The 18,790-nt window shown below is 34.9% G+C and overlaps 1 protein-coding gene and 2 long non-coding RNA genes across 3 annotated transcripts; 1 reads left to right on the forward strand and 2 right to left on the reverse strand.

Annotated features, from left to right (window-relative positions):
- Nucleotides 1–1,021: 1,021 nt before the first annotated feature.
- On the reverse strand, nucleotides 1,022–8,344 carry eno1b (enolase 1b, (alpha)). Its single transcript, XM_007254298.3, has 12 exons — nucleotides 8,210–8,344; nucleotides 6,635–6,723; nucleotides 6,404–6,499; nucleotides 5,341–5,399; nucleotides 5,132–5,201; nucleotides 4,708–4,841; nucleotides 3,781–4,003; nucleotides 3,502–3,699; nucleotides 2,825–3,026; nucleotides 1,938–2,046; nucleotides 1,726–1,784; nucleotides 1,022–1,394 (listed from the first exon to the last, which is right to left on the reverse strand). Exons 2-12 carry the CDS (start codon nucleotides 6,717–6,719, stop codon nucleotides 1,328–1,330), a joined length of 1,302 nt encoding a protein of 433 aa, XP_007254360.2. The 5' UTR covers nucleotides 6,720–6,723; nucleotides 8,210–8,344; the 3' UTR covers nucleotides 1,022–1,327.
- Nucleotides 8,345–11,506: 3,162 nt separating this feature from the next.
- On the reverse strand, nucleotides 11,507–17,021 carry LOC111193771 (uncharacterized). The gene is made up of 3 exons (XR_002650715.2): nucleotides 16,985–17,021; nucleotides 16,336–16,399; nucleotides 11,507–11,948 (listed from the first exon to the last, which is right to left on the reverse strand). It is a non-coding gene; the product is annotated as an uncharacterized LOC111193771 (long non-coding RNA).
- On the forward strand, nucleotides 13,823–17,933 carry LOC111193772 (uncharacterized). The gene is made up of 2 exons (XR_002650716.2): nucleotides 13,823–14,182; nucleotides 17,563–17,933. It is a non-coding gene; the product is annotated as an uncharacterized LOC111193772 (long non-coding RNA).
- Nucleotides 17,934–18,790: the final 857 nt, after the last annotated feature.

The raw sequence follows: 18,790 nt of genomic DNA on the forward strand, positions 1-18,790 counted from the left end.
AGCTATATAAAACATGTTTTAAATTAAAGTACAGTTTATTGTAAGGTTAATCAATATTGTTATCAATATTGTTAAGTAACATTTCCCCTAAAATGCTAAATGTGATGATAAAAAGTATCATCTGTACAACGCTATCCACATAAAAAAAGTCTCACAGTCATTAAACTCCCATTAAACAAATTCTCACAGTCATTCAACTCCGATTAAATAATGTAGCCCAGCTATAATCACACCAGCAACCCATGGATAACTGATCTGGGAGCCACATATACACTAGATCAGAAATAACCAAAACTGTAAGCTAGCTTTATTTTCTCTACATTTATTTACTACTATTAATAAATGTGCCTTCATCAAAATGTAAAAAAAATATTTAGTTATAAGATTTAAAACAAAAATACATTTGTGTGTAAACTACAAGGTGTATCTTACACTGACCTACTTAAACACAGCTATATAAAACACATAAAATTTACCTTTAAAAAAAGTTTTTTTTAATTAAAGTATAGTTATTGTAAGGTTAATCAGTATTGATCGGTAGCATTTCCTCTAAAACGTTAAAAACGATGACAAAAAAGTATCACCTGTGCAACCCTATTCACCTAAAAAAAAAAAAAAATCTTACAGCGATTAATCTACAGTGTCCAGTCCACAGCCATTCAACTCCCATTATATAATGTAACCTAGCCTTAGTCGCACCAGCCACACGTGAATAACTGATCTAGGGGAAAGATATACAGAATTTGATCAGAAATAACCAAAACTGAGACTATAGCTAGCTGTATTCAGTCATATTATTAAATGTGCCTTTAGCATAATGTAAAAAATATGTATATTTTTATTTGAATAAGATTTTAAACATTTAAGCTAATAAAAAATTATTTGTAATAACATGTAATACCAGTAACATTTTCCCTAAAATTCTAGCTAAATGTCAAGCTTAAGAACAACAAAAATGTCCCCAGTGCTTACCAACCTCATGCAAAAAAATGCAAACAGAAAGATAACATCTGTATAACTCTTGGTTTCTCAAGTATTTTTTTATTTTTTCCTGTCCATTTCAGCAACCACAGGATTATCTAACATATGTCATTAGCTCTCTATGAATACAATCATCAGTAAACAAGCAGTCCACTGACCGCATGACCACAAGATTAAATACTGCTTATTATTTCTTTCTATATAACACTATACATATACTTTACTTGGTTCAGTTCAAACATAGAATACAGCTTTCTACAGTACATTCTCTAGTCACTGTCTGCAAGCACACACATTTCTGCGTACTGCCTTAATAGTGGTTTAAAGTGTTTCTAGTAGTTCAGTCTTAGTTCAGTGGGTTTCTGAAACTTTTTCCTGCAAAGCGAGCCTTTTCTCCCAGTTCCTCCTCAATTCTGTGCACAGAAAACAAGAACAAAATAATGTAGATTAAATTCATATTATTTTCTCAGTCTAGTGTCATGGTGTCAAGTGGAATATAGGTGTGGCCTAATATAATACATAATATTAGACAATATAAAGAAACAACTGACTACAGATTTTAATCTATCTATCTATCTATCTATCTATATATATATATATATATATATATGTATATATATATATATATATATATATATATATATATATATATATATATATATATATATATATATATATACATATATATATATGCATAAAGTTCTGTTACTAATATGATAAGAATCTGATATATGATTTAATCACCTGAGGATCTGGTTGTATTTGGCCAGACGCTCAGAACGGCAAGGAGCTCCTGTTTTGATCTGAAGAATACAAACAGAAAAAATATTACAAATCTGTTTGTGTCTAAAATTATACAAATGATCTTGTAATCTTGCAAAATATCTGTACATGACATTTTTAAATAATTTACAGTCATAAATTACATTCTTTTTAAAAGTTATGCATCTGCATACCTGTCCAGTGCATAGGCCCACCACCAGGTCAGCGATGAAGGTGTCTTCTGTCTCTCCTGAGCGATGGCTCACCATCACACCCCAGCCACTGGACTGGGCCATCTTACAGCTGCAAGCAAATATAGTGTAAACCCTTTACTGTACAGTAAAATGCATGCCATTTAGTAATACTTTACCCTATCATGCCTGAAAACTATTTGATAAATATATATATATATATATATATATATATATATATATATATATATATATATATATATATATATATATATATATACTGTCTAATTGTATGCATAGAACATATAAACTAAATATAAAACAATGTAAATTTATTCCTAACCTGTGTCTGGGAAACTCGTCATTATTGTTGAATTGATCACATTATACTGTTACATACTATATTATACTTATCAAATCAAATAATCAGGGAGCATTTTAAATGAAATGGTCCAAAGTAATTTTGTAATCTTTTGTAATATTGGTCTTCTCCCTGGACTACAATGTTTATCAAGTATTTAAAACATGTGAAAACCCATGCTTTAATAATAATAAGGGCAAAACATCCCATCATATTGTAACTGATTTATAAAGGTTCAATATCACAGTATGGCATTCTGTTGCCATCATTTAATTAGCATATTTGCATATATAGCCCCTGATGTTTATATGCAAATAAATAATTAAATAACATAAATAAATACATTCCTAATCATTTCGGAACATTTTTATTGCCACAGTCCTCATACAACGTTCACAGAAAGCACTGGCTGTGTTCAAACACTACTTTCTTTGGCCAGTGATATCTTGGTATAAGCACTTACTTTTTGCAATCTATTTATATTTTCAACTGCTAAACCTATAAATGTGATGTGGAGATCTGGACTTACGCTTGCAAAGACTCTGTTACAGAGCCAATTTGATTCACTTTGAGCAGAAGACAGTTGCAAGCCTTCTCTTCCACTGCTTTGGAAATGCGTTTGGGGTTGGTCACAGTCAGATCATCCCCCACTACCTGGATGTCTGTAGTGGCAGTAAAATTAGTCCAGGCCTGCCAGTCATCTTGGTCAAAAGGGTCTTCAATGGACACAACTTGAGGAAAGAAAACATGAGGAACAAATATTAAAAACATTGACAAAAAGAGATATAAGTTTATAAACTGTACAAATTTATAAATGCAATTGCATTTTACAGTCTAAACCAATCTGGCGTACTAAAACTCCCATGTTTGTCAGCGATCAGAAGGTGCACAAAGCCAACTAGACAACAGACCATGTTTGGCCAAGCTCATCCAGAGTGAAAACTTTAGGAATGGTTATTGAAGACACAGATTTATAATGTATATGTTTAGGTTAATTTCTACCAAAATCTGGATAGTTGATCATTGATTTTTAATTTCATAATTTTAGTAAGATGCTATTGTTTCTCACTACAAAAAAAAAACAAGAGATTTATTTTTTCTCCAGTTTGGACAGGATTTTGTTGAACTACAGCCAGATTGTGTCAGGCAGAGTGTTCTCAGGTTACATTAAGGCCAACATTTCACACCTCATTAAAGCTGCATTACCTGGGTATTCATCAACAAAGCTTTTGTAAAGATCACCGAGCTCGTCAGAGCTAATATAACGGCTAGGGTCGTCAGGTGACTTGAAGTCCAAATCATATTTTTCATCACGGTAGAACTCAGATGCAGCCACATCCATGCCAACCACAACCTCGTCTGTGTATCCAGCTTTGCTGATGGCGTTCTTCAGCAGCTCCAGGGCTTTGGCAGAGTTAGAGTTTAGAGTTAGAGCATTACTTCAAAAGCACCTTATACCATGCTACAGTAACACCTTCCTCCTACCTTCTTTATTCTCCAGGATGTTTGGTGCAAATCCACCCTCATCTCCTACATTGGTGGCATCCTTTCCATACTTTTCCTTAATGACATTTTTCAGGTTATGATAAACTTCAGCACCAATGCGCATGGCTTCCTTAAAGCTACTGGCTCCCACTGGCAGAATCATGAACTCCTGCATGGCCAGCTTGTTACCCGCATGGGAACCTCCGTTTATCACATTAAAAGCCTTGAGGAAAATGGAAAGAAAATGAACAGTAAGCATACTGCATACTGCTATTCAAAGGCACAGAATTACCTGCTAAATTTTGTTCTGTTATAGTAAACAAATCCATAGTCTACTGTATATAGATTAAAATATTATATAATAGACTTGGGGAAAACATTGGCATATGAATACAATGCTAAAAAATATGTCAGTACAGAATACGCAATTTAAGAAATTTAAATAATTTAAATAAATGAACATACAAGTTTCCTACATCTACTTTGGCCTTTATTTTATTGCAGACATTATGAATCCAAGATATTAAATGTTTTGTCTGGTCAACCTCATTTCGAGATACATACATTCCTGCACTTAAAGCCTGCCACAAAAATGTGACAGTAAAGCATTTACCACTTTGTAATGCTGCCATTCCGTTACAAAACAAAATATATTTTGGCACTGATACTAAGAAACACAGTGTTTCAGCCAATATTTTGTTTCATTCGTCTTTCAAGCACATATTACAGGGTTTATATTAAAAGGTAAACCTGTTGCTCTTAATGTTTTATATAGTAATCATTAACTATATAACAATACATGTTAAAGTTTTATTACATTAGTTATAAAAACATTTAATGCAACAGAAATGTCTAAATAAATAAGAGATGAAGAAGTGTATTTTTTCATTTAGATTCAGCAGTGTCTTAGGCATATTGTCTTCTCACCGGCACTGGCAGGATGACCTCTGGATTTCCTGCAAGGTCAGCAATATGGCGGTACAGGGGGACACCTTTCTCTGCTGCTCCTGCCTTACACACAGCCAGGGACACGCCCAGGATGGCATTAGCACCAAACTTAGCTGAGATGTGAAAGGGAAAGACAAATGAAGGGATTAGAGTTATATTTTACACCTGCATTATTAACATACTCAGCAATTCTTGATAAGACTAGTTTTCAGTGCTGAAACAGAACTATTGCAGTTTGATAGATCCTTTGTTTTAAATAGTTCAAATTTGTTCAGTTGAAATATTAAGAGAATACAGACAATATCCTTAACAAGTGATTAATTCAACAAACTTCATTACATGACCTAAATACAAAAATGGCTCATAAGTGTTTGAGTGACCTGATGCACAGCTCACAGCTTACATTTATTTTCTGTTCCATCCAAATCCAGCATGAACTGATCAATTGCCTCTTGCTCAACAACAGATAATCCCTTGAAGAGGTTACACAGAGGTTAGAGAAACTTTGTAATCCCTGCCCGAATACTGAACATTCATCACAATTTTTTTAAGTAAAGATTTTATGTTCTGACATAAACTAAAAGTGTTTCCAAATGGTTGATGGTTTCTTACCTGGTCAATCAGTGCTGGAGCAATAGTTTGATTGACATGCTCAACAGCTTTGGAGACACCTGCATTGATGAATAAACAAACCATTACTGTGGAAACAGTGGTGAACACTGAGACAGAAAATTTCTTTATAAGTTTACTTGCAGTTATAGTAAAAACAAAAAACAAGACAAGAAGTATAAAGTAAGGTCTAGGTGTCAACTAGACAATGCGTGCAGTCAGAAGAACACCCCAGCATCAGCCTCCCTCTCACACATGCACTTACTTTGATTAGTGATCACACAGAGAGGAAACAGAGACAGTGAATTTCTTAAATGGATACCTAAATTATTCATGAAGGAACCAACATATCCCACTTCATTCTTTCCAATGTAATTATGTGAATACTACACCAAAGTCCCAGTATAAAAGGATATTAACAATGCCATGTGAGTGGATGTCAAACAAGGTTTACTAGACATGCACTGAACTCTTTGAACTTATCTTGTAAATGGATTCACCCTCACAAAGAACACAGATTTAGTTTTCATTCAGTTTCATCATGCTGAAACTCGCATTAAAGTTACCTGGTTTTACCAAGCTGGGCCCAAAAAATAACCTAAAGAGCCTCTATTTCCAATCTAATAGACAAAAAAAGAAAAGCTGCATTGGGGAATAGAACAATGACAAAATGTTTTGTGTACATACAGAACAAAACAAGTAGGGCAATGTGAGTTAGGAGAAAAAAAACAAGTATAACAGTATCATAACTAACATTATACACAGAGATTTTTTTAAACATAAATGGAAGCCTCACAGACCACAAATATATTGTTGTGTAACTTTGTAGAAGACGTAAAAAAGCTTTGAGTGGCAGCTGTGTTTTGCTCATCAATGATTTTTTTTACTGCTTATTTTTCCAATAGCGATTAAAAGCCCACAGCGAACTTTTTACATTGTTAATAGCTGTGTTGATACCATGTCACACAGATATCATTATCAGTGATATTCATAATATTTCAGAGTATCAAAGTATTTTATTCTTATTTAATTGCTGCCAATTTGACAGTGGGTCGTCTTTACGCACCTTTGCCCAGGTAGCGAGACTTATCATTGTCTCTCAGCTCCAAAGCTTCATAGATGCCAGTGGATGCTCCACTAGGAACCGCTGCTCGAAACAGACCTGTACAAAAGTAGCAGAGGGCAAGTGAACACACTCTTCAAATCAGAATTTTAAAGCAAAACTAAATTCAACAGATTTATGTCTACTACAGCAATAGACAACTCTGTAGTGAAAACAGTGCAAAGAGCAAATCACCTTTATCAGTGTAAAGGTCCACTTCTACAGTTGGGTTCCCTCTGGAGTCAAAAATCTCCCGGGCGTGGATCTTTAAGATGGACATGTTGCTGAAAAAGAATGCAATGACAGCAGGAGAAGGAATTTTGAATTTTAAATACAGGTGTTGTTTAACAAAATCTGTTATTTTATTAGCATAAAATCACATTTAATTACTAAAAGAATCAAGATGAGTCATTTCATACATATTTTTACAGACCACAATGATCGTTTACTTGTCTACAATGCCTTCCTATTCACAGATTACAACACTGACTTATCTATCTAGAGGACTGCTTAAATCTTTGATTGACAAATTATAATGCTCTTAACAGTAAATTGTAATCATTACTAGATAATGCCAACTTCCATATGACTTGTGAAAAAGAACAAATAATCCTAATCTTAAATTCAAAATGGAATAGCTAACTCAGCTTGTTCATATAGCTGTCAAATACACACAGTTATTTTCTACAGTTGACAAGAGCCAAAATCCTATCATTCCTTCTCTGCTCATCCCAAATCACCCATCTCAGTTGGGTTTAGGTCAGGGAATTGTGAAGAACAAACTTTTTTTAGTTTACTACTTAGTTCCATTTGTGTCTCTTAAATGCTTTTATGGCTTTATTATACAATGTAGAAAAAACACTGAATGAGAAGGTGTGTCCTTTAGATTTTTGACTGGTACTGTTTGTTATTTGTCCCAAAACATATTTCCTAACCTAATATCCACACAGAACTATTAATATCACAAATTGATCATGTTGAATTACTGACTTTTGGTCATTTGTGGTTAAAATTCCAGTTTTAATATATATATTGTAATTTTTTCCTCAATATTGTGCAGCCCTGGATACCTGGCTGTTCTCTATTTTTTTTCTCTCTCCTACCAACAGGCCTAACCCTAATTAGATTAAGCGCTGTCACTCATCGGTTTAGAAAGCCTGCCTCTCTCTCTCTCTCTTTTTCCTGTGGAGGGATTGTGCGGGGTTTTGTGTCATGTTGGTCCAAGGTGATACTGTAACTGTTAACTACATCTAATTACTCAGTAAACAACTGGACACTGTATATAAGTTTACTGGTAATAAACTATTTAATGAACATGTCCTTTGGTCTAAACGTGCTGACCTTATCAGGACAGAATGGAGGCCTTAATGGAGTTTTCGGCGTATTATTAACAAAATCGATCAACAATGAAGGACAGAAGGAGAGAAATTTGATCCTCACAGTGGAAATACAGAGATTTGATGCGTAGATTTGAACCACTAAACCGTTTAAAAACACTAAAGAGCCATAATGGTCCTTAACAGTAGCCACTGTTTATTTACTAGTGAATGCTAACGCTAGTTAATTAACCAGCAAGTTAGCTTAGCTAACTAATGCTGAATGCAGTAACGTTATATCAGATAAGCAGGGGACAGGGATGCAGTAACTAGGACTTTATTACGTATTAAACTTTAACAACACATTATTTGCAAGCTATTTAACAATCTAAACAACTAGACGTTTATTTTAATAGATGATAAAATCTGTAAACGTAGCTTAAACGTTTCTTACCTGCGCGCAGTAAAACCCGTTAGTAAGCACTGAAGGACACCAGAGCTGATTCTGAGCTGATTCCTCAGAGGTGTGTCCTACCAGAGCCAGTTTATGGGTTTATGGCGAGACTACCCACTTCCGAAAATGACTGCTCACCGCTAAAGGGAGCCCGCGAGTGAGTCCTCAATGAAGAGGGGTGAATGGAGCTAAACGGCTAAACACTCTCATTTAAAATGGTAACTTACTACGTAAGTAATATATTCCTTCACTTTTAAAACTTAGATTGAATTATCCCACAGTAAAAAAAGTAAAAATCGTAACTGTACCTTACCATTTTTCGATTCGATAACAGATTCGATAGCATTTCTGCTACTGTGTGCTGCTGGTGGATGCTGGTTAAGCTGATGCTAGAGATATAGCCAAAAAGCTAGTTTAAATGACTTATAACTGAAGTATAAAAGATGTTGACGTCTGTGCTGAGGAAATCAATATAGTTTTCATTGTAAAAAATATTAAACTATTATTAAAATCATATTATGCTCAATTGCTTCATAAGAACCCATTCATTTTGGGCTTACTCCGGAGCGCCCTCTAGTGGCTGGACAAAAACGCAAGATATTTATGTGAGCATTCTCCTCTCTATAAGTTCTCTAGTTGTACACCAATGGATTTTCATCGGGAGCTCCGACACACAGCACTGCGCCACCTGCGGTTCTATTCGAGCACTGCCTGCATTTAGAGTTTTCTGCTGGCCTTAGCATTAGCCATACAAATTCTACTAACAACGTGCTTTACAAATTGTTTAAACCAAACTAGCTGAAACTTCCAAAGAGCACCCTTAAATAATTTCAAAGCAAAATGTGCTAACCATACACCCAATTACAGTAGCAGTCAAAATTAGACACACCTTAAATTCATAGTTTTATCATTATTCTCACATTTTCTGCATTTTCTATTTGATACTAAAGTAAAGTAAAACAAACCAGAATATGTTTTATACTTTAGATTCTTCAAAGCAGGCATCTCTTGCTTATATTAAACCGCTTTGCACATTGGCTGTTTTTTCCTCAGTCAGCTTTATGAGGTAGATTCTTTCGGTTAACAGCTGTGCTGAACTCGTCAGGAGTTAATTACCTAAATTCTTTGCCTCTTAATGTGTTTGAGAGCATCAGTTGTGAAGAGGTAGAGTTGGTATACAGTGAATAGCCCTATTTGAGTAATGTTCCAATCAATATTATGGGTTGGATAAGAATATTAATAGTAATAGTAAAAAATACTTTAAGAAATAAGGGTCAGTTAAATCTAAAAAACATCAAGAACTTTGAAAGAATCATCAAGTGCAGTCGCAAAGACCATCAAAGACAGTATGATGAAACTGGCTCTTACCATGACCGCCACAGGAAAGGAAGACAAAGAGTTACCTCTGTTGTACAGGATAAGTTGGTCAGAGTTACCAGCCTCAGAAACCACAAGTTTCAAGCACCTAAATGCTTTACAGACTATTATGGTATGTTATGGTTTATACTTTTAAGTTACTACATTAATCTTTATGTGTTCCTTCATAGTTTGGATGACTTCAGTGTGAATTTACAATGTATGGAAAAAATAAAACATTGAATGAGAAGGTGTGTCCCATCATTTGTCTGGTACTGTATACACAATAGACAAGGTGTGGCCTCCACATATCATACATGTCATCTCTTTTCCCAGTGATTCTTCTGCTTTTGCAGTCTACAAGCAAGCATGGCAGAATGTTGGATTATAGTTTCTTGTCAGTGATGTATATCCACAGAGACAGGAGAAAACAACAGGAGTGCAGTGGAGTAAACTAAAGTGTCTACATAGCACCCCCTTGAACAGTAGTTCAATTACTAAGCTATTAGTTGTAATGCAGAAACTATTGTGTATTATATGGTAACTCATTAGTTTAGCATATCTTCTGCGGCTAATCCACTAATTTTAACCAAATATATACCTGGGCAAGTTATGCTTGCGGTTTAAAGTTTGCCCTTTAGGTATGCACTTGATTGATAAAGCTAATATTAATATAAGCCATAGAACCCCAGTGATTAGTTTTGGGCCGACTACATGCATACCATTTTCTGTGTATATAAAAAAATAAAATAATTGTAAAGGAAATAATTAATAGTATTAAGCAAAAGTTTGGGGACCCTTGGTCACACTACACCTATTGTTCATTTAGCTTGAAGGTAAAAACAAAAACAAAAGCATACCTCTGTATAATCTATACTCACTTAATTTAACATATCGATAGCTATATAAAAGCAACATTACGTGTGTTGTGTACATTACATACAGCTCTGGAAAAAACAAGAGACCACTTAAAAATGGTGAGTTAAAAAAGATGAGTTTCTTTAATTTTGTCCAAATTGAAAACCTCTGGAATATAAACAAGAGAAGGATGGATGATCACAAGCCATCAAACCAAGCTGAACTGCTTGAATTTTTGCATCAGGAGTGAGTAGCATAAAGTTATTCAAAAGCAGTGTGTAAGATTGGTGGAGGAGAGCATGACAAGATAAATTAAAATTGTGATTAAAAACCAGGGTAATTCCACCAAATATTGATTTCTGAAATCTTAAAACTTTGTGAATATCAACTTCATTTCTTTGCATTATTTGAGATCTGAAAGCTCTGCATCATCTTCCTTTTTTGTTATTTCAGCCATTTCTCGTTTTCTGCAAATAAATGTTCTAAATGACAATATTTTTATTTGGAATCTGCGAGAAATGTTGTCTGTAGTTTATAGAATAAAATAACAATGTTCATTTTACTCAAACATATACCTATAAATATCATATACCTACAAAATCAGAGAAACTGATTCAGAAACTAAAGTGGCATCTTAATTTTTTCCAGAGATGTATATTATGTTTTATTTTTCCAATATGGTAAATTCATAGAAAAAATTAATTTGTAAAGGTTACAACACAGGGCACCCAATAAAAACATATTATTTACATGTATTAGTCTAAAAGGCACAGTAAGAAGACAGGTTTAATAGATAATTGGCTAGAGAAGTGGTAACCCATTAATTTGAGCTGTTTTCTGGTGCATAAATAAGACTTAATCCAAGAAACATATCTGTTTAATTTTAACTTAAGACGATGCAGAGAAGCTGGATTTTGCTTTTACTTTAACTACACTAGGCTTCTGTAGTTGCCTTTTTTATGCTTTTCCAAATAAAGTGAATTTAACCACAGTAAACTGAATTAGATTTGTGAAGATCATTTTTAGTGACATGGCAAAACCAATGAACAAATTTTGCAGCTTAGATTTCAAATATGAGCTTTATTGGATCGGAAAATAACGGTATTTTAAGATTTACTTGTACTTTATTAAACTATATATGTGTTATTACATGGTATTAGGCCTTTAAGAAGCAATAGTGCAACAGTTTCACATACACATTTACATCTTGTTCTCAATTTTCCCACAAATCTCACATTTTTCCATACTTCAGTCTAGTGGAGAAAGTGATGAAACATGCTAAGGGACAATGGAGTGTTTGTGAGCGAGCTAACCCTGACAACTCCACTGGATCAGTAATCCCTCAGGTCACATCTCCCCACGGACGAACACACTCACACTCACACATGTACTCTCTCTCTCTCTGCACGAGCGGGTCGAGTGGTGATAGGGGTGGTAGCAGTAGCTTGTTTTGTTCTTGCTGTATTGCATGAGCTCTCTGGAGGCTGCTTTGATAGCCAGCTGATCCCAGTGTCCCACCTCTCTCCTGCCACAGAAAACAACATCAGGGAGCTCATTAGCAGACTGCAGGAGCAGAGCAAGGGGAAAGCAGCCAACTGTCACCTGGGTTACAGTTCTGAATTGTGTCCCAGGGTAAAGTCAGGCATTCCATCCACTTTATTAAACATATATCTGGAAAATATCTCTGAATTAAACACATAAACAGAACCAGTGGTTATACATCAACAGATAATGAAATAACATCCAATCAGCTCAAAATTACTATGCACCAAATAGATGGTGTGAGATAACTGGTTAATGTTCACATATTGCTTTACAATTCAATTAAATCTGATCATTATACGCAAAAAAAATCAAAAATTACCTTTATAAAAAAACAACCATCTTCATGTCCAGTTAATCTAATAAACAATACAGGAGCCCTTCCAACATTTAACCATTTATTCACTACTTCTGTCTTTTGGGTGAAATATTTATTTAATTTTAAGTGCCTTCATTAACGAAGACATCTAAGTGTAAATAAAGCACGTTTATATGGCTATTGGTTGGAAGAGCTCAATTACAATGTGCTGCGGTTTGTCCTCTAAGAAGGATTTGTTTACCATAATTATTTTCAATTAAAATAAAAATGACATTTGACCAGGGGTGCTCAAATATTTTCACACCTTGCTTACTTACATGCCCCTCCTAAACATTTCCAAACATATGATGAGGGTGCCATTCCCAAACATATACCTCTGTCAAGCTGAAATACAATATTGATATATTTTTAAATGGAGGTTTCACTAATTTTCCAAACGTTTGACAATACTGTTATTGAGAGTGTTTTTATTGGGAACAGTGTATTATAGAGAATCCATATTTTCTTTACAATGATGATTATATGAACCTGAAGTAGCAAAGGCTACAAAAATACTTATAAATAATACTTATATGTTATATAAGTCATATTTGCATACTAATTGAACCATTTTTTCCCTCTAAAAATCTCTTTAATTAAAATATACTATGTACCACAACCTAATCCCCCAACTAGTATAAAACAATTGATCAGGATATACAATGGTGTTTACTACTTTTCTGTAAACATTTAATTAATGAAATTTTAGATTCATTAAATGTCTCAGAAATCTGGTTCTTGCCACTACTACTATAGGCAAATTTAATAAAGATACTATAATTATTTATATAAGAATACAAAAAAAGACAAAATTCATGAAGCAAGTAAATGTTCAGATTAACTGTGCACATTCATCATATAAAACCATCAGAGTAAAACATATGCCTGTATTTTCTGTTTCATTATCTGATCGGTATAATATGTTTTATGAATCAATAAAATATATTTGGTCAATCTGATGGTCTAGAAATTTCACATAGGAGTAATTTTAATCTAGACTCATTGTTCTGAATCATAATTCTTTATTTTTGTCACATATACAACTGAATATTGTTTTGGTAAATTTGCACTGTTGTACATGTAATTAATGAATAATAAACAGGATGTGGATATATTTAATGGTAATATTTTGGGGCCTACAGAGGACTAAGATTCTTAACAATGCGTTTACTGAAGTCAAATGAAATAAACTGTGCTTCAGAGTACATATTCTTTTTTCCATTTGTTTCTTTTACTTTTATTTCATTTAGTAAATCATTTTACAAACATCTGCCACAAAAAAATGGTTTTCATACAGAAGCTCTGATTCTTCTCATTCTTCCCATGAGAACATTCTGAAATGCAGATGAAACTAGGCTTGTGCTCTGAGACTCACTCTGCCCTGAGCTTGAGAGCACTGGTGGGAGGCGTGGTTTCTAAAAAGCTTACCTCATAAACCTTAGACTTCTCTGCTCACCTGGCCAATCACAGGGCCTGAGACACACCTGTGTGTGCATGGAGCCTGAGGATTGGCCACAGCGCAAAAATGATACCTGGGCAGGGCTCCAAGGCGTACCTGAAAACCCAGATCTTTTTGTAGAGGCAGTTTCTTCGCTTCAGGAGCTTAAGGAGATTGTGTTTCTAGTAGTGCTTGAGATTCCACCTCTATTGTTCTACTCTTTTCTTTCCCCACACAACTTCAGCGGCTCTACTCAAACTGGTTTGTGAACTTTCGGCCAACATGGAAGGAGCAGTCGGTACTTCAGCAAATGGAAGGAGCAGGAAGTGAACGTCTTTGGCTGAAGCAGCACAGCAAGTCGACACAATGGCATCTCTTGTTCGCAGCTACATACTGAATGACTACGATGAGAATCAACCCGGTAACTTCATTACAACTCATTTCCTGAATTTCTTCTTCATTTTGAGTAATGTCACTAAAATAACTCTTTAAATGTTTTAGTATTTTTTGTTTAAGTAAGCAGGGGATGTAAAAGTTAAGACATGGCCTAATTTTTAAATTGCAATGTAAATTAGGGCACAAGATTTGGATAAACAGGGAAAAACAGATTTTGTTTAGTCTTACAAGGCCCTGTAATATAGACGTTTATGAGATTAGCCATAACGTCTATGACTTGACAAACCTGTTGAGCCAGTTCAAGTCAAACACAAAAAATGAGACCTTTTTTGTTTAGATACTAAACATGGAATATGCAATGCACAGGTGAGGCTGAGTTTGAATGTTTGTATATACAGGTTTGATGCACAAGATTTGAATAACAAGATTTTTTTTTTTAATTAGAGTCATGCTGTTTTAGTTTTTTGTCTTTAACACCTTTAGTTATCAAGTGTTTCATTATCCAATGATTCGTAGTCTTTTCTCCCCTTAAATGACTTCAAAAACACTGCGCAGGCCTGTTCTATCATGTTTTATTGTTATAATTAGTGAGGGGTCTAAGTAAGCACCTGTCACCATCCCTTTGATGCAGACGAGATACAGAGAGCGAGAGAGAGAAAGAGAGAGAGAATGAAAGAGTGCGAGAGTATTATGTATGTTTTTAATTACCTAGAAGATATAATGGTAAAAAAAATATGTCAGGTATAAAAACAAGCATTGTAGCTTTTTAGCATTGTACTTTACTTAGACAGGTGTAAGATGCTCCTTGAGTATGGTTTTAGTAGTAACTTATCTGATATGTATGCAATACAGGTGAGGGGTCAGTCAGGTGCGGGCTCAGGTGCAGGTGACAAAGGTGCCATTTTGATAAGCATGACTAAGCACTTTCATTGCCACTTCAGCAAACTGCTTCAAACGCAATGTTGCGTACCGCAGACAGAGTTTTGTTTTGATGAAGATGCGACCAAGTAAGTTAGCTCTCCTGAGCTTAGAAGTTCCTGGAGATCTCCCTGGGGTGCCTGTTGCCCCAGAGACACTTCAGCACTAATTAGTCTCAGGTAACTTTGCAATGGGTTGGTAGGTGTGACATCACAAATAAATACATTGTTATAATAAATAAGGTGCAGATAATTGGATGTTCTAAATCAGGTGACAAAGGCGCAGACAATAAGCCAAGGAAACATAGCACTACAAAACTGATATAAAGGTGAAGATTAAAGTTTTATTGTTTAACAGATCCTAGAAATATTACAATAAAAAACAGATATTAAACTAGAGAATTTAGAGGCAGAGTAAAATACTTAAAATATTTTTAAGGCCTTTTAGCCTTATAAATACTTATGGTTCACAGCAGCTTTTCATAATTTTTTATATTATTATTAATATTATTATTTTTTTAAAGACATATCCAGTACAAAGCATTCACATTATGTAACTAATATTAGATTAATAGGTAAGGTATGCAGTTTTGAAAGTAAGGGGACCTGGGAACTGAAGCGTGGGTCCATGTACAAATTCATAGGTATACAGGTGTTAAGAGATGCTCCAAAGCAGAACATGACTAATAATAATCATCCAAACTTAATATGATCACATTACAATACATTATATATATATATATATATATATATATATATATATATATATATATATATATATATATATTTTTTTTTTTTATGAACAGGGATGGATAATCATCGAACAACTAATCTTTTAAGAATTATGCTACAATATGGGGTACATCTTTTTGCACCTTCAGAGTGAAAAGTGAAATGATCTATGTAGATTGATATGTATAGCAGATTCCACTGTTTTAGGGCCTTATGTCTAATATACCAACAGAAAAAAGGACTATATGGATGGCCATCTCCATCTTACAAGGCAGTTTTGGATGTCATAGTATTCTCTAATACTGCCTGGTAATGATGCAGATGGTCCTCTACAGACATCATTACTATCAGTGAATATATACTATAAATGTTAGTACAAATATACACTATGCTACAGTAGTACTGAGAAAATGCAGCCACTCTGTATGACTTACGTATCATCTGGCCTCAGCAAAGCACTATAGGATGTTAAGTGGTATTAAATGATAGAGCTGTGATGTGATCTCTATGCTCTCAGGGCACATCTTACCCGGCAGTGCTGGGCTGATCACTGGTGTTCTAACACTGTCTGGTAATGATGCACCCTGGGAGGTCTGTGAACAACAACAAGACAAGCAAGGTTCAGTATGTGAGGAGATTTGTGTCATGCATTCAGGACCTGCATTCTGAGACTAAAAGTGATCACTATTTGAAAAAAAGGTCTCCCTTAGCATTGTCTGGAAAGGTCATGGTGAATAAACCAATCGCATTGGACGCAAATGACTTCAATACATTGACTTACATTAATGGTTCAAAGGTTTTCTTCCTGGAATTATACAAGGATTTGTTCAAACACCAATATAAATAAATCATTTGTGTAATCAAGCACCATCTCCTAATAAATGCAGCTCGCTGTTTCAAACTGACAGTGCGATCACACAAAGATAACTGACACATTAAAAGGAGACAGCAGCACTAGGTATACTGTTGAGACCCCACCCCACCCTCCTTCATCCTGCTATTTTCAAAGGCTTCAAACTAACCCATTCATTTTTCCACCCCACCCAGTTACGTTTAAATGCTCACAGAACGGCTGTCACACCGGCTAGTGTCAGTGTGCCCCCCTCCCTAACACTCACACATGTACACACCCCTAATAGTGTGCTTTGTCACACTCTGATTGGTCCACCCAGGCCTACCTGCGTGGCTTTATTGTGCTGGTGACATCTGAGACCTGTGTGAGAGAAAAAAAGTCCCATTTTTACGCTCTGTGATGAAGGAAGAGGAAGTCGCCGCTGTCACTGTAAAGATGAATTATGCTGTGAACAGATCAGGCTTAAAGGTACTGGAGTGGAAAGAATTTTGCGTTCTCAGTAGAGTTCTCTAGGCCTACTTAGGAAGAGTGACAACTGACAGACCTCTTCATAGTTCTACCTACTCTTATAGTCTTAAAAACTCTTAATTTTAACAACATCTTTTAAATCAAAATAATTCATGCGTATCCAATCCTAATGGGCTGGGTGTTACACAAACCAACATTTAACGACCATGTTGTGTTCAAGGTAATGTTTGCCAAGGGCCTGCTCTTAAACTCTAGTGTAACCAAACCTTTCTTTACTTTACCCCAACCCCCTCCAGCAGGAGTCCACTGTTAAAGTTCACGAGATTCATGTTTATAAACCTTTTCTTTCACTCATAGTCACTGCTTTAAAAAAGAAATCAACCTTTTCTTTTTATCTAATTCTGTTCTTCTCTGTCACTTTCTGTCTTTGTGCAGTTTCACCACAAAGTGTGATTCCTCTCAGCGATCTTCACTGCCCTGTCTGTCTCTATAAAATCCTCTGATTTGCGTCTTACCAGGCATGTTTAGATGTTGCTATTGTCTCTAATACTGCCTGGTAATGCCGCCAATCACAAGGAAGTTGATCATCATTCTCACCTCCTTGCTACAATGTTGGAATGTTGGTTTTAAACTCCTGCCTTGCTCATTCTTACTTACAGACTTATGCCATTTTTTTTGTTTACACGCAAAAACAATACTCGTTTTTTGGCATTGTTAATGATGATGATGATAAATGATGTGCATCTGAATGTAATGACAAATTTTACTGTCAGTGTTTACAATAAAATCGTATTTTTCTGTCCAAATTTCTGATTTTGTATTATTCATCTTATTGTTTCCATTTCATTCATGCATCCTACTTGCTCTATAATATATTGTGAATTAAGTACTCATGACTTATGCTTGAAGCTGTGACTTGTTTACTTTTCCTTAAATGTAAAACATTTAATTACCATAAAAAAACACAAAAAAAGAAATCTTAGCAAGTGAAATTATCTCATTTCAAGGCAATCTATTTTCTTTCCCTAATAAGATTTTTGGCCTTACTAAGCATTTAAGTGTAAGATTATTTTGCTTATTTTGAAAAAAAGTTTATTTGCTTAATATAAGCATATACAGGCCCGTGGCCAGCATTGTGATGGGGGGGGGGGGGATCTTTTTCCCCCAAAAGTGGACTTCATTTGGCTCTCTACTCCAATGACCCCTAAATACACGAGCACACTTCAAACCTTTTAATTTAGACATATTTTATTTATTATAAGTTTGTTGTGAAGCTGTCCTTATTTGTTCGTCTGTTGCTCCCCACTGTTAACATAAATTTGATATAAATGTAAGTGTTACTCAAACTTCCTACATCTGTGATGTGACTTCATTGTCTGTCTCTGTTGCTCACCTCAGTTGTCTGTTGCTTTGTTCCATTGTCTCTGTTGCTGCCCTCCATTGTCTGTCTCTGATGTTGCTGTCCTTTATTGTCTATCTCTCTACTATTGACATAAATAGATAAGAATTACTTCATTAGGAACACTATCGGTATGGTCATTAAAACTTAAACATGAATTAATAATAATATAAATTGAAGTGTTCTGTCTTATTAAAATCTTCCTATAACTGTGCTGGGACTTCGTTGCCGCCACCTACTGGATTGGTGTAAAACAGTCTGAAC

The sequence above is a fragment of the Astyanax mexicanus genome, chromosome 5 (genome assembly GCF_023375975.1).
Source record: "Astyanax mexicanus isolate ESR-SI-001 chromosome 5, AstMex3_surface, whole genome shotgun sequence".
Classification (NCBI taxonomy): Eukaryota; Metazoa; Chordata; class Actinopteri; order Characiformes; family Acestrorhamphidae; genus Astyanax; species Astyanax mexicanus.